Source organism: Leucoraja erinacea, chromosome 17 (assembly GCF_028641065.1).
Source record: "Leucoraja erinacea ecotype New England chromosome 17, Leri_hhj_1, whole genome shotgun sequence".
NCBI classification, from domain to species: Eukaryota; Metazoa; Chordata; class Chondrichthyes; order Rajiformes; family Rajidae; genus Leucoraja; species Leucoraja erinaceus.
The window spans coordinates 33432884-33446991 of record NC_073393.1 but is presented as its reverse complement, the minus strand read 5'-3'; the positions used below and the strand labels follow the sequence as shown (position 1 = coordinate 33446991).

Genomic DNA, 14108 nt, shown 5'->3' with positions numbered 1-14108 from the left:
AAAATAATCACCAATGCATCCACTATTTCTAGAGCCACCTCCCTGAGGACCCTGGGATGCAGACCATCTGGCCCAGGGGATTTATCATCGTTCAGTCCCATTAGCCTACCCAATACTATTTTTTGCCTAATGAAAATTTCTTTCAGTTTCTCTACCCCCTTAGATCCTCTGTCCTCCAGTACATCTGGGAGATTGTTTGTGTCTTCCTTAGTGAAGACAGATCCAAAGTACCTATTCAACTCTTCTGCCATTTCCTTGTTGCCCATAATAATTTCACCCGTGTCTGCCTTCAAGGGACCCACATTTGACTTTGCTACTCTTTTTCCCTTAGCATATCTAAAGAAGCTTTTACTGTCCTTCTTTATATTCCTGGACAGCTTCCCTTCATACTTCATCTTTTCAGCCCGTATTGCCCGTTTTGTTTCCTTCTGTTGTCCTATGAAAGTTTCCCAATCCTCTGGCTTCCGGCTACTCTTTGCTGTGTTATACATCTTTTCTTTTAGTTTTATTCTATCCCTAACTTCTCTTGTCTGCCACGGTTGCCTCCTACTCCCCTTAGAATCTTTCTTCCTTTTAGGAATGAAATGATCCTGCGTCTTCCGGATTATGCCCAAAAATTCCTGCCATTGCTGTTCCACCATCATTCCTGCTGGGATCCCTTTCCAGTCTACCTTGGCCAGCTCCCCTCTCATGCCTTCATTGTCCCCTTTGTTCAACTGCATCACTGCCACTTCCGATTTAACATTCTCCTTCTCAAATTGCAGATTAAAACTAATCATATTATGATCACTACCTCCAAGCGGTTCCTTTACCTCGAGTTCTCTTATCATATCTGGTTCATTGGACAACACTAAATCCAGAATTGCCTTTTCTCTGGTCGGCTCCATTACAAGCTGCTCTGAGAATCCATCTCGGAGGCACTCTACAAACTCTCTTTCTTGGGGTCCTGAACCAACCTGATTTTCCCAGTCTACCTGCATATTGAAATCCCCCATCACCACAGTGGCATTACCTTTGTTACATGCCAGTTTTAACTCCTGCTGCAGCTTACACCCTACATCCGGGCTACTATTTGGGGGTCTGTAAATAACACCAATTAGTGTCTTCTTGCCTTTACAATTTCTCAACTCAATCCACAGTGACTCTACCTCGTCAGTCCCTATGTTTTCCCTCACAAGGGACTGAATTCCCTCCCTCACCAACAGAGCTCGCCCCCCTCCTCTGCCCACCAGCCTGTCCTTTCTATAGGATGTATAGCCCTGAATATTAAGTTCCCAGGCCCGATCCTCCTGCAGCCACATCTCAGTAATCCCCACAATGTCATATCAACCAACCTGTAACTGAGCCTCAAGCTCATCTACTTTACTTCTTATACTTCGCGCATTCATATACAATACTTTTAATTCCTTATGCATCTCACCTTTCACATCGATCCCTATTACACTTGGCCATCCACGTGTTTCTTTCCAAACTCTTTAATACAATGGAAGTTAGAATCACATGAAACATTTGATTATAACAACTTTTGGAAAAAAGGTTTGAATCTCAGAGAAAACCGACTGTTATCGTCTGCTCTTGCAGACTATGACTGTCTGCAGCTGTCCAGTGTGTAATAATTATCTTCTAATATTTAAAAATATTTATTTATTTTAAAAATAAGTATTTTTTAAACTCATGGACTTTAATAAAGTATCAAAAATAATGACCGGTTCTAATAACTGTGGTCAATTGACAACACCATTTGAAACATCTTGAATTAGCTCTTTAACAGTTTCATTCAGATCATTGTCACAAAATATGGGCAGCCAGGGTACAACTACATTTGCAAGGAATTAGTACAGGTGTGGTAAACTGAATATTAACATCTAACCTGAAAGTATAACTATTGAAAATCGAGTGAATTAAAGCGACTCTACCACCCCTGGGATATTATATATATGTATACCCGAGGTGTACTATATATTGTATGTATGGGATGGAACTGCAGGTGCTAGGTTACACCGAAGATAGACACAAAATGCTGGAGTAACTCAAAAGCTCAGAAATCATCTCTGGAGAGAAAGAATGGGTTAAGCTTTTGGGTTGAGACCTTACTTCAGACTAGTGTACACTTCAGTGTAGTACACTTATATATATATATGTGTGTGTGTGTGAAAGTATATACCATTCGATCTATGACTATGATGCTACCATGAATCACAAGGGCTTGAGGTCAACACCAGCCACAGGGCACAATCATCTGCATCTGTGCAGCTTGCCATAGAGAATGTCTTTAAAAGCAAATGCCCTATTCCATAAAATCAATGTGTGAACGGCACGTTGACCTATTTCTCATGGGTCAGGACGCGAGCTCGATTCCCTCGTTAAATTATTCTTGGTTGCGATCATGCCCCCTCTGATCCACATCCACACGTCGTTTGGCACAGTGACCTGAAATGGTTGTGCAAATTCATGCGTTATAATGATTTCATTTGCTGATCATAAACCACTGAAAATTTCTGAGGAGTAAATTTGTCCCATTTACTTGTGGAAATGTATTAAAACACACTGCATTTGAACATTGAAGAACATTTTATAACCAATTTATAACATACCCCTTAAAGCCCGTAGCTACAGGCAACTGTTCCTTCACAGTGCACAACTTACTAAACATTGCATGAAGATCACATTTGCAAAGGTATCAAATTTGAGTGGGAATAATGGGAGTCATTACTTCATTCTGCATTAGTTATTCAACTCATTATGCTAATTCGGTTTCAGCAGAATAGTTCATAATGAGAAGTCCATAACTTTAGGCTTTCCTCCTTTGCACATTAAAGAGATTTGCATTTTTAGTGTGAATCCAAATGAGTTTAAATCTAGCAATGTTAATTTAAGTCTGGGCATCCATTTTAAAAACCTGTAAAATTACTGAAACAATTTATAGCTTCGGGGAGTACAACATTTAACCTGGTGTATGTGATTGAAGTAATTAATATGACAAATCAAACCCATAACGTAAACTACATCAGTGTTAGTAACTTGTGTCCGACTGATCAGAGAATACTGACAGTTAAATAGTTTTTTTGTTATGAACTCATATCAATTGCCAAAAAGCACCTGCCACCCACCTCAAGGCACAACAGTTCAGAAACTTGTGGTGTCAGACTGCCATGTTTCTAAAACTTGTTACTCTACATTAGTCGACGGGAGATCGGTGCATCAGGCTGGGCAGAATTTTCCATCCTACAAGTTTATGTGACCAACTTAAAAATGAGGGTAGATAAAAATGCTGGAGAAACTCAACAAATGAGGCAGCATCTATGGAGAGAAGGAATAGGAGACGTTTCGGGTCGAGACTCTTTTTCAGTCTGATGTGGGGGGGGGGGGGGGGGGGGGGGTGGGAAAAAGAAAGGAAGAGGCGGAGACAGTAGGCTTGTGGGAGAGCTGGGAGAGCGGAGACAGTAGGCTTGTGGGAGAGCTGGGAAGAGCTGGACGAATGCGGCTCTCTCCATTACTGAAAATTATTCCATGAGCTGCTTCTTTCAGATAAGATCTTTCTTCCCCCTCTGCACTCCACTGTTGCACCACCAGATTAGTTTAGATTAGAGAGACAGCATGGAAACTGGCCATTCGGCCCACCGAGTCCACGTTGACCATTGATCACACTGGTTCTATGCTATCTCACTCCCACATCCACTCCCTACGCATTGGGGCAATTTACAGAGGCAGAGTTATCTACGAACCTGCATGTTTTTGGGAGATGGGAGGAAAACCGAGCACCCGGAAATACCAACAAACATGAATATTAACTGTGTTTCTCCCTTCACAGAAGCAGCCTGACCTGCTGGTTATTCCAACTATTTTCACATTTCAGTTGCTGCTTTTGATATCCTCCTTTTCTTCATACTTTCTTTTCAGTTTCTGTGAATTACATCTCTGTAGCTTCATAAGTTCATGTCATAGAACCAGAATTAGGCCATTCAATCATGGCTGATCTATCTTTCCCTCTAAACCCCATTCTCCTGCCTTCTCCCCATAACCTTTGACACCCATACTAATGAAGAATCTGTCAATCTGCTTTATGACTTGGCCTCCACAGCCATCAGTGGCAATTAATTCCACTGTTTCACCCTCCCTCTGCCTAAAGAAATTCCTCCTCATCTCCTTTCTAAGGGTACATATTTTTATTCTGAGGCTGTCTCTTCTAGTCCTAGACTCTGCCACTATTGGTAACATCCATTCCACATCCACTCTAGCCAGACCTGAAAAGCAATGGAAGTTGAGCATGGATTACTTTAATTTTAAAGCTGATGCAATCTGGAAGTGCTGACAAATCCATCTGTGTGAGCAATCGCAGGAGTGATAACTCTGCAGTGATTACATACTCATTAAAGCCTCACACTTCATTTTTTCTTTAACCTTATTGCACACACTTTATTTCCATTGAGTTTCCACCCTTCTGGCTTTTTTTCCACCAACATCATGTTACCAAGAGCCCCTCAGTCATAAAGGAATTGACTGTTAATATGCAACTGTGTAAAGCAGCACTCCAAAATATAAATTCAGCACCATTAATTTTTATCTACACACCTGTACATCTTTGGATATGTGAAAGGAAACCAGAGCACACGGAGAAAGCCTACACACGTCACAGGGAGACCATACAAACTCCGTACAGACAGCACATAGTCAGGATCAAACCCAGCAGTCTGGCACTGTAAGGCAGCAAATCTATTGCTGCGCCACTGTGCTACCACTTTTGTGCTGTACTTATCTATGTTTAATGTACCATGTTCCAGATAAAGCTGTTGCAAGGCTATTTTGTTTTCTGAAGCATGCTCCTTTATTTTCAGGACTTTGGGGTATCGTGAACAACGCGGGGGTGCTGGAAATTGTTGCTGATGCAGAACTTCTCCCCATGAATATTTTCAAGCACTGCATGGCGGTGAACTTCTTTGGGGCTGTGGAAGTCACCAAAATATTCCTTCCACTACTTCGCCAAGCCAAAGGCAGGCTTGTTAACATCACAAGCCTGGCAGGTATGAGCCAACTTCATTATTTTTGGGCGTGGGGTTACTCCCGAGACCTTCGGTTTGCCTCCCATACTCCAAAGATGTGCCGGTTTGTTGGTTAATTGGCTTGGCATGAATGTAAAATTGTCCCTAGAGTATGTAGTATAGTGTTAGTGTATGTGGATCGCTGGTCAGTGCAGGCTCGGTGGGCCGAAGAGCCTGTTTCCATTCTGCATCTCTAAACTAAACTAAACTAAATTAAATTAATGACACCATGTACTCAAGACACACGATCCACCCAATTTTCCTTTTTTGCTGTGCTTCTCCCACAATAAGCAAATGCTAATATAGTTAATAAGAAAGCAATATTGTTAAGATGTCAAAGCATGTTCGTAAGAAAATGTGAAGTATGTATATATGTAAGACCTATTTTGATTGGTATAATGCTTGGCATAACCTTGTAGTTTGCTAAATTACAGAGAAAAATTAAGCATGTGCATCAAGCTTTGATTCCGGTTTTTGATTTGATTACAACCATACAATTAATAGTTTCCCTTAACTGGAGAAGGGGAAAACAAGTAAATCCAGTTGATTTCAGCTTCTCGGGATGGAGGCAATTATGATTTGTTTTTCATGGTGATAAGAATAATGAGACATCACAAATGAAGTTCAGGACTTGGTATAATGTGTTATACTATTTACATAAAATGGTAAGCTATATATTACTGGTTGCTTGACCCTGTAAGGTTTTCTGGTGCAGCCTACAAAGCTCAGTCAAGGTTTTTTTTGGGCTGATGCTGGTGTCAAGGAAGCCCTGCATCCCAGTTTGCAGTTATCCATTGCACCATCTGTGAGTTATGCATGATTCACTACACACTTTTCCATTTGGTCCTACCTCACCTTAGAGCCAACAAATCGATCACTATTCATGCTCCCTCTGGGTGGCACACTGGTGCAGCTGGTAGAGCTGCTGCCTCACAGCACCAAAGATCCGGGTTTCGATCCTGACATCAGGTGCTGTCTGTGTGGAGTTTGCACTGGGACCTTGTGGATTTCCTCCAGGTGCTCCGGTTTCCTCCCACATCAAAATTGTAGGTTAATTACCTCTGCAAATTGCCCCCAGTGTGTTGGAAGTGGGAAAATGCGATAACATAGAACTAGTATGAATGAATGATCAATGTTCGGCGCAGATTCAGTGGGCCGAAGAGCCTGTTCCATTCTGTATATCTACACTAAACTAAATCAATAAAATAGCCCTTCACAAAAGTTGTCTTTCCTTAAACTTCAAAAATGTTTAAATATTGATAGGCTTCAATATAATATTTAGTAGATGTACATATATATTTTGCACTGGATAAATGGATGCATCAATTCATCAAATGTGTCATAAGCAATATAAACATGAAACTGTTTAAATAAAGGCATTGATATCCCCTGATCCTACGCACCTCTTACATTTGTTTTAACTATAAAGAATTCAAGGAATGCAGCATCAATGTTTTTTTTTGTTTCTACATTGTTAAAATGTAGGTGTGACTCTCTGATCAGCATTTTAACAGTGAATGTCAAATTAATTAGTTTCACATTAGAATAGTTCTATAGGTGATGGCCGCCCCCTTTAGAAAAATTAAGTGAGGCCGCAAAGATGTGATTTGAATATTAGACTTTTTCAAATGTAAATTCTTCTCAATTTGCATGGAATTTACATCACACAGCTCATCCAATCTGCATCAGTAGCGAGGATCAATTTCAAGCATTCCTGCCTCACCATTTAACCAGGGCTGCCAACTCTCACGCTTCGAGCGTGAGACTCACGCCCTCAAGCAAACTCTCACGCCCTCACGCTCATCAGAAATTTCTCACGCTCAGTGGTGGGAAATTTTGTGATCAACGAAAATTTCAAAACTCGAATAAACTGCATGGTCCGCGGATGTTGGAGAGCGGGGGCTGCGGGAGGGATGGGAGCAGAACCAGCGGTGGGAACAGATGCGGGGAGCCGGGACGGACGAGTGTTTGCCGGGGTCGGCGTGTCGCTCGCTGCAGCTCTGGCCATGGAGCACTCCGGACAGTGCATGTCCCGGGCGTCGGAGGCGTCGGAAGCGTTGCGCCGCTGCCGCGAGAGTCTCTGTGCCGAAGGGACAGACTCTCAAAGGGAGGTGGAGAGAGAGAGAGGGGAAGGAGAGGGAGACAGTGGGGAAGAGAGAGAGGGGGTGAGAGGAGAGAGAGGGGAGAGACAGAGGGGGCGTGAATGGAGAGAGAGAAGAGGGAGGGGGAGAGGGAGGGAGGGGGAGAGCGAGGTAGGGGGAGAGTGAGATGGGAGAGTGAGGTGGGAGAGTGGGGGAAGTGAGAGGGAAGAAAGAGGGGAGAGAGAGAGGGTGGGGTGGAGGGGGAGAGAAGAGGGGAAGAGAGAGAGAGAGAGGGGGAATGACAGGAGAGAGAGAGAGGGGGATGAGACGAGAGGGGAAGAGAGAGAGAGAGAGGGGGAAAGAGAGAAAACGGGGGAAAGAGAGAGATAGGGGGGCAAAGAAAAAGAGATAGAGACAGAGGAAAGAGAGAGGGGAGAGAGGGTAAGGGGAAGAGTGAGGGGGAGGGGAGGGAGAAATGGGGAAGAGAGGAGGGGGAGGGGGGAGAGAGAGAGAGGTGAGAGTGTGTGGAGAGGGGGGAGAGAGAGGGAGGGAGAAAGGTTGGGGGAGCGAGGGAGAGGAGGAGAGATAGGAGAGAGAGGGGGGAGAGAGAGAGAAGAGAGAGGGGGAGAGATAGTTAGGGGGAGAGAGGGGGGAGAGAGAGAGGGGGGAAAGAGAGGGGTGAGAGAGAGGAGGGGGGGGAGAGAGGAGAGAGGGGACAAGAGAGGGGGAAGAGTAAGGTGGGAGGGAGAGAGGGGGGAAATAGATGGGAGAGAGAGGGGGAGAGAGAGGAGAGAGGGGGGGGAGGGAGAGGGGGAAGAAGAGAGAGAGGGGGGGAAGGGGAGGGAAGGGGAGAGAGGGGGAGGGAGAGTGGGAGACAGGAGAGAGAGGGGAGGGGAGGAGAGGAGAGAGACAGAGAGGGAAAGAGGAGAGAGAGAAAGGAAAAAAAAGAGAGGGGGAGGGGGAAAGATAGGATAGGGGGAGAGGAGAGAGAGAGGGGGGTTGAGAGGATAGAGAGCGGAAGAGAGGAAGGGAAAGGGGAGAGAGAGAGAGTCTCTGTGCCGAATTTGCCCAGGTGACCGGCATGGATCAGGCTGCGGCTTGGTGCATCCTGGAGGACAACCATTGGCTGCTGGAAGTAAGTACCAAGCACTGGGTAGAAACGGTGGAAGAAAGTGGACCTCAAATGGGGGTGGTTGGAGAAAGCATCCTCCTTTGCCATCTCTTTGACTCCATATGTTTTGCTGGACCTGCTTGCCTGCTAGATTTTCACTTACTGTAACTGCAGGACAAATGTTCCTGATGTTGGGGGCGTTCAGAACCATGGGTCACAGTTTAAGAATAAAGGGTGGGGGTGCGGGGTGGGGGGGGGTTGCAGTTAGGACTGGGATGAGGACAAACTTTCCTCACGTAGAGAGTTGTGAATCTGTGGAATTCTCTGCCACAGGCCAATTCACTGGATGTTTTCAAGAGAGAGTTACATTTACTTCTTGGGGCTAACGACATCAAAGGATACGGGGAAAAAACAGGAAAGAGGTACTGATTTTAGATGAATAGCCATGATCATATTGAATGGCAGTGCTGGCTCGAAGGGCCGAATGGCCTATTCCTGCACCTATTTTCTATGTTTCTATGCTTGAGTATATGGCAATAAAACTCGATCACTTGATTTTGAAGCATTCATGCATGGTGGAGGTATAATGTAGTCATAGAGTGATACAGTGTGAAAACAGGCCCTTCAGCGCAACTTACCCACATCCGCCAACATGTCCCAGCTACGCCACCTGCTTTTGGTCCATACCTCCAAACCTGTCCTATCCATGTATCAGTCTAACTTTTTCTTAAATGTTGATATGGTTCCTGCCTCAACTACCTCCTCTGGCAGCTTGTTCCATACACCCATCACTCTTTGTGTGGATAAAGTTACCCCTTAAAAAGTTACCTCTTAAAAATACTTCATACAAAAAACATTGAAATCACACTTCTACAGTGCACTAAAACATGATTTTAATACATCAAATTTCAAAACGTTCCTACCCTTCTTCCACACCCTCTCCCCACTCGGTTGCTCCACTCCCTCACCGGGTACCCCCAAGGCCAGTGATCAGTGATCGCACAGCCTCCCCCCTTTCAAAAACGCTCCAATCCAATTTAAAGCATGTATATTGCATTCAAGTGTAAGTTATAAGACTCGCTACAGTATGCACCATATTGCACAATTTCAAGCTGAGAAATGCACATGTTCCAATGGGAGGGGGGGCACCCCATATGCAAAAAGGGTCTTGACCCCAAACGCCAAGACTGAAGAAGGGACTCCGCCCAAAACGTCGCCCATTCCTTCTATCCAGAGATGCTGCCTGTCCTGCTCAGCTACTCCAGTATTTTGTGTCTATCTTTGGTGTAAACCAGCTTCTGCAGTTCCTTCCTGCAGACTAGATTTATGCATGTAGGATAAGAAAATAAAAACAGAACATTGAAAGTGCTGGAAAAGCTGAGTAGGTTAATCACCAAATGTGGAAAGAGGAATAGTCAAATCAATAGTTTAAGTAACCCTTCATCACAGATCCCTCCATTTCCACAAAGGTTCACCATGCTGAAATGACCAAACCATTGCCTGTGGTAGAGTCTGTTGAGTGTTTCTATCTTCTATCCCAATCTGCATTAAAATGTAGATAGACACAAAAAGCTGGAGTAACTCAGAGGGACAGGCAGCATCTCTGGAGAGAAGGAATGGGTGATGTTTTGTGTCGAGACCCTTCTTCAGAATTACATTAAAATGTAGTAGGCAAGTGTCCCAATGCAGGGTCACATCCCAAAACCTTTACCATCTCTTTGACTCCATAAGTTTTGCTGGACCTGCTGAGTTTTTCCAGCAATTTGCTTTCCGTTGTGAAAATGCCGCCTGTTTGGACCAGTTTTTAGATCAATAGTTACTTCCGGATAAAATTCCTGCCAATCAGAGATATGGGTATCCAAATAGTGTACTCAGTTTCTGAAATTCAGATATTTGTGACCTTAACAGTTTTATACTTTAGCAATTTCTTTCTTATTTTTGACATTAGTGAATAAAAAAATATTTATCCATATAGTCATACTCGTATATAAATATCTCAAACCTACTTTATACTGAACCTAATCCAATATTGTGTGGAAAATAATGGTGAAATTATATCTCTGAGAAAGCCTGGTCAAGATGTGATAATGTCAGGGCTTTGTTTAAGTAATATGGTAACTCTGATCTGATCTGTATTTATTTATCCCGACTATATTCTGTTGCGCTGAAGCGAAGCAAGAATTTCATTGTCCTTTCTGGGATACATGACAATAAACTTTCTTGAATCTTGAAGCCTTTTCTGATCTTTCTCCACACAGGAGTCACACCATTATTGGGCTTTGCGGCATATAGTGCCTCGAAGGCTGCTCTCAACATGTTTTCCAATATTTTGAGATCTGAAATTGCCATCTGGGGAGTTAAGGTGGCCATCATTCAGCCAACTAATTTCAGAACAGGTTAGTACTAACATAGATTTAAGGCAAGCAAGATTCTGATTAGTTTTCTGTTGCATAGAAATTAATCCAAGTAATTTATTTGGGATTTTATATTTTAAATTACATTTAAAATTTATTGCAATGAATTTAAAGCAAAGTATAATGCACTGATGTTATTATATAGTATGCATAGAGTTAAGGGCCTGTCCCACGAGCATGCGACTCCATGTGGCAAGCGCGACCTAAAGGGCCGGTCGCACCAGCATGCGTCTGCATGCGGCAAGCGCGACATAACGTGGTCGCTTGAGCCGTACGGGCCTCGCGGGGCCGGTCCCACTTCGATCGCCGGAGCCGTATGGAGTTGTGCGGAGCTGGTCCCGACATTGTGCGGGGCTCCGAAAAACTGACCGGGTTCAAAAATTCCCCGCGGCAACGGCCTGCTGGCCCGCAGCCGCCTCGACGCCGTACACACCGTCTCAACGCCGTACGCCTGTCGGACTTCGCTCAAACTTTATGTCACTCACTCGACCTCCATGTGTACGGCGCCGAGGCGGCTGTGGGCTTTAGGTCGCGCTTGGCGAATGGAGTCGCATGCTCGTGCGACAGGCCCTTTATCGACCAGGGATTAATTTATAGACATCTATTCTATACTTTAAAGATGGAGCAAATTGCTTGCAAAGGTATATGAGAGTGTGTGTGTGTGTGTGTGTGTGTGTGTGTGTGTGTGTGTGTGTGTGTGTGTGTGTGTGTGTGTGTGTGTGTGTGTGTGTGTGTGTGTGTGTGTGTGTGTGTGTGTGTGTGTGTGTGTGTGTGTGTGTGTGTGTGTGTGTGTGTGTGTGTGTGTGTGTGTGTGTGTGTGTGTGTGTGTGTGTGTGTGTGTGTGTGTGTGTGTGTGTGTGTGTGTGTGTGTGTCCGTGTCCATCTGTGTATTGAGCAAGATTATCCTGGACTCAAGGCCACGACCTGCACACAACCCTATTATGCTGGGACCATTAATGAGTAGTGATGGAGTGGATCAAAAGTTGTATCTGCTCCACATCTTCAGGGCATCATGGAACTCTACTATTGACCATGCATTGGCGAAAGTCCTAGGATGCTAATCCGTCGATTATCAGCCCAAATGAGCTAAAGGAGATGAGCAATTTACATCACTACTGTAGCTATATAGAAGTACTTCTGATGGTAAAATCAGGCCAAGTTACAAATACCGCTACAAACATGGGAGGAAATCCTGGGGGGGGGGGGGGGGCACATCCCCCCCCATGCTTTGAGAGGTGGAGGACGATCCCCCCCCCCCCATGTTTTGTAATCTGGATTTTAAAACTCAGTGAAAAAAAGGTATTAAAAATCTCCGCTTTCCACGAGACAGTGGGGGTGGGACTGATGATCGAGGGTGCCGATTGGACAAGAGAGACGTTGGTCAGCAGGCAAAGGGACATGATGATTCAGCACGATGATTGGAGGAGGGAGGTGTCGGTCAAAGGCGGAAGTAGGGGGGGGTGAGACTGAGGATAGAGCGCGATGATTGGAGGAGGGAGACGTCCTGGTGGAGCAAAGATCATAGAGCGGAGCTTGAATCGGCCCGTTCACGGAGTTTGAATCACCCGGCCCGGCACGGCTCAAAATCGGCCGCGGGATCTTCCACCGCCCCGCGGTCAAATTTGCAGCGTCGAGGCGATCGAGGCTCCCGAAGTTGATGCCCCCGACGGGCGATGAAAGGCCCCGCGAACGGGCTGATTGAAGCCCCATGATTCGGGGCGGACAAAGCTGCTGCTGCTGGAGTTCGGCGTCGGTCACCAACCAGGTCAGCTTCCGATGTTACCATCCACAGGGCCCACAGCCGAAGCCTCGCGTGTGTGCGCATGCGTGTACGCGGCCGCCATGAAATTCTGTCCCCCCCATGGTTTGATAGGGATTTCTGTGCCTGGCTACAGACATCAGGGAATGATCAATAGAAAACATCTGTAGGCTCCAAATGGATGAATTGTTGTTCCTTCATCTTTCACAATCATCTTTGGAGTTGAGCTTCATGGGGACAGCCTAGGGGGGGGCAGATTGGGATTAAGGCAATTAAACAGGTTACACAAATGTTGAGGTCATGTTTACTCTGAGTGGTGGCATTTCACGGTGCATTTTGATTTCCTGTTGAGAAGACGCCACGAAAGAAGATACTTTCTTGGAAGAAATACTGATAGATTGCTGTTCTAGTATAAATGATAGTTTAGGAGCCTGGAGACTGAGAAGGGAGGAGGCAAAGGGACAGTTGTTGTATTTTCTTGTAATTTTATGATGTGGTGCTGTGGGAAAGTGATTGTGCAAATAGTTGCTTTGGAATACTCAAGAGGAAGGTAGCGGACCATGTGTGTACTGATGAAGTTTATTAACAGTGACAAAATTACAGAGGATGACCTGTTGAAGTTTATAGTTTAGAGATATAGCACGGAAACAGGCCCTTTGGCCCACTGAATCTGCACCAACCAGCCATCAGTTTTTTATTTGTAAAAAAGTTTGAAAACCATGTATCATTTTCCTTCCACTTCACAATTATGCGCCTCTTTGTGTTGGTCTATCACATAAAATCCCAATAAAATACATTTACGTTTGTGGTTGTAACGTGACAAAATGTGGAAAAGTTCAAGGGGTATGAATACTTTTGCAAGCCACTGTACACCAAGCCAATGTGGTGTGGTGGCGCCTATCGGCAGCGACTCGACTACAGTCTGTCTGCCTTTGAATTTTTTTTTGTCTTGTTAAATGTATGTCTTGACTTTAGTTTTTATTATTTTTCTTTAGCTGTGTATATGTGGGGGGTGGAGGGGGGGGACTGTTGGTCTCTTCCCTATACGGGGATCCGACTTTTTCCCTGTCGGGTCTCCGATGTCGTTGGGCCTAACAACGTGGAGCCGGCGGCGACCTCCGGCCGGGACCAACCTGAGGGCTTCAGTCGCGGAGCCTACGGACCTGACATCGCGGAGCTGGCCGTCTTCAGAGCGGGAAGAGCTGCGGTGGCGCGCGGCTGCGACCCGACTTCGGAGGCTCCGGCCGCAGGCCCAGTGGACAGGAACATCTTGAGCTCGCAGGTCCCTGGTGGGAGACCGCTTTTCGGAGCTCCCGCAATGGCAACTTCTTCAGCTGGAATCGCGGGGTTCAAAGCACCTGGAGCGGGGCCTAACATCGCCCGGTGTGGCTTAAATGACCACGGGACTTACCATCGCCCGCCGGGGGCTTTAATTTCGGGTGCCCCAGTTCGCCTCGACGCTGCAGTTGGAGATTCAGTGTGATGGGTGTTTGTGTAAACTGTGTTAAGTGTGGGTACATAGATACATAGAAAATAGGTGCAGGAGTAGGCCATTCGGCCCTTTGAGCCTGCACCGCCATTCATTATGATAATGGCTGATCATCCAACTCAGTATCCCGTACCTGCCTTCTCTCCTATCCCTTTAGCCACCAGGGCTACATCTAACTCCCTCTTAAATATAGCCAATGAACTGGCCTCAACTAC

General features: G+C 45.4%; 1 protein-coding gene across 1 annotated transcript in view; it reads left to right on the top strand.

The window, feature by feature from the left end:
* Positions 1-14108, top strand: part of hsd17b2 (hydroxysteroid (17-beta) dehydrogenase 2) — a 35788-nt gene that overhangs the window by 18493 nt on the left and 3187 nt on the right. The window contains exons 3-4 of the mRNA XM_055648935.1: positions 4836-5021; positions 10490-10627. Coding sequence (XP_055504910.1) covers positions 4836-5021; positions 10490-10627 — 324 coding nt within the window. The remainder of the gene's footprint in view (positions 1-4835; positions 5022-10489; positions 10628-14108) is intronic.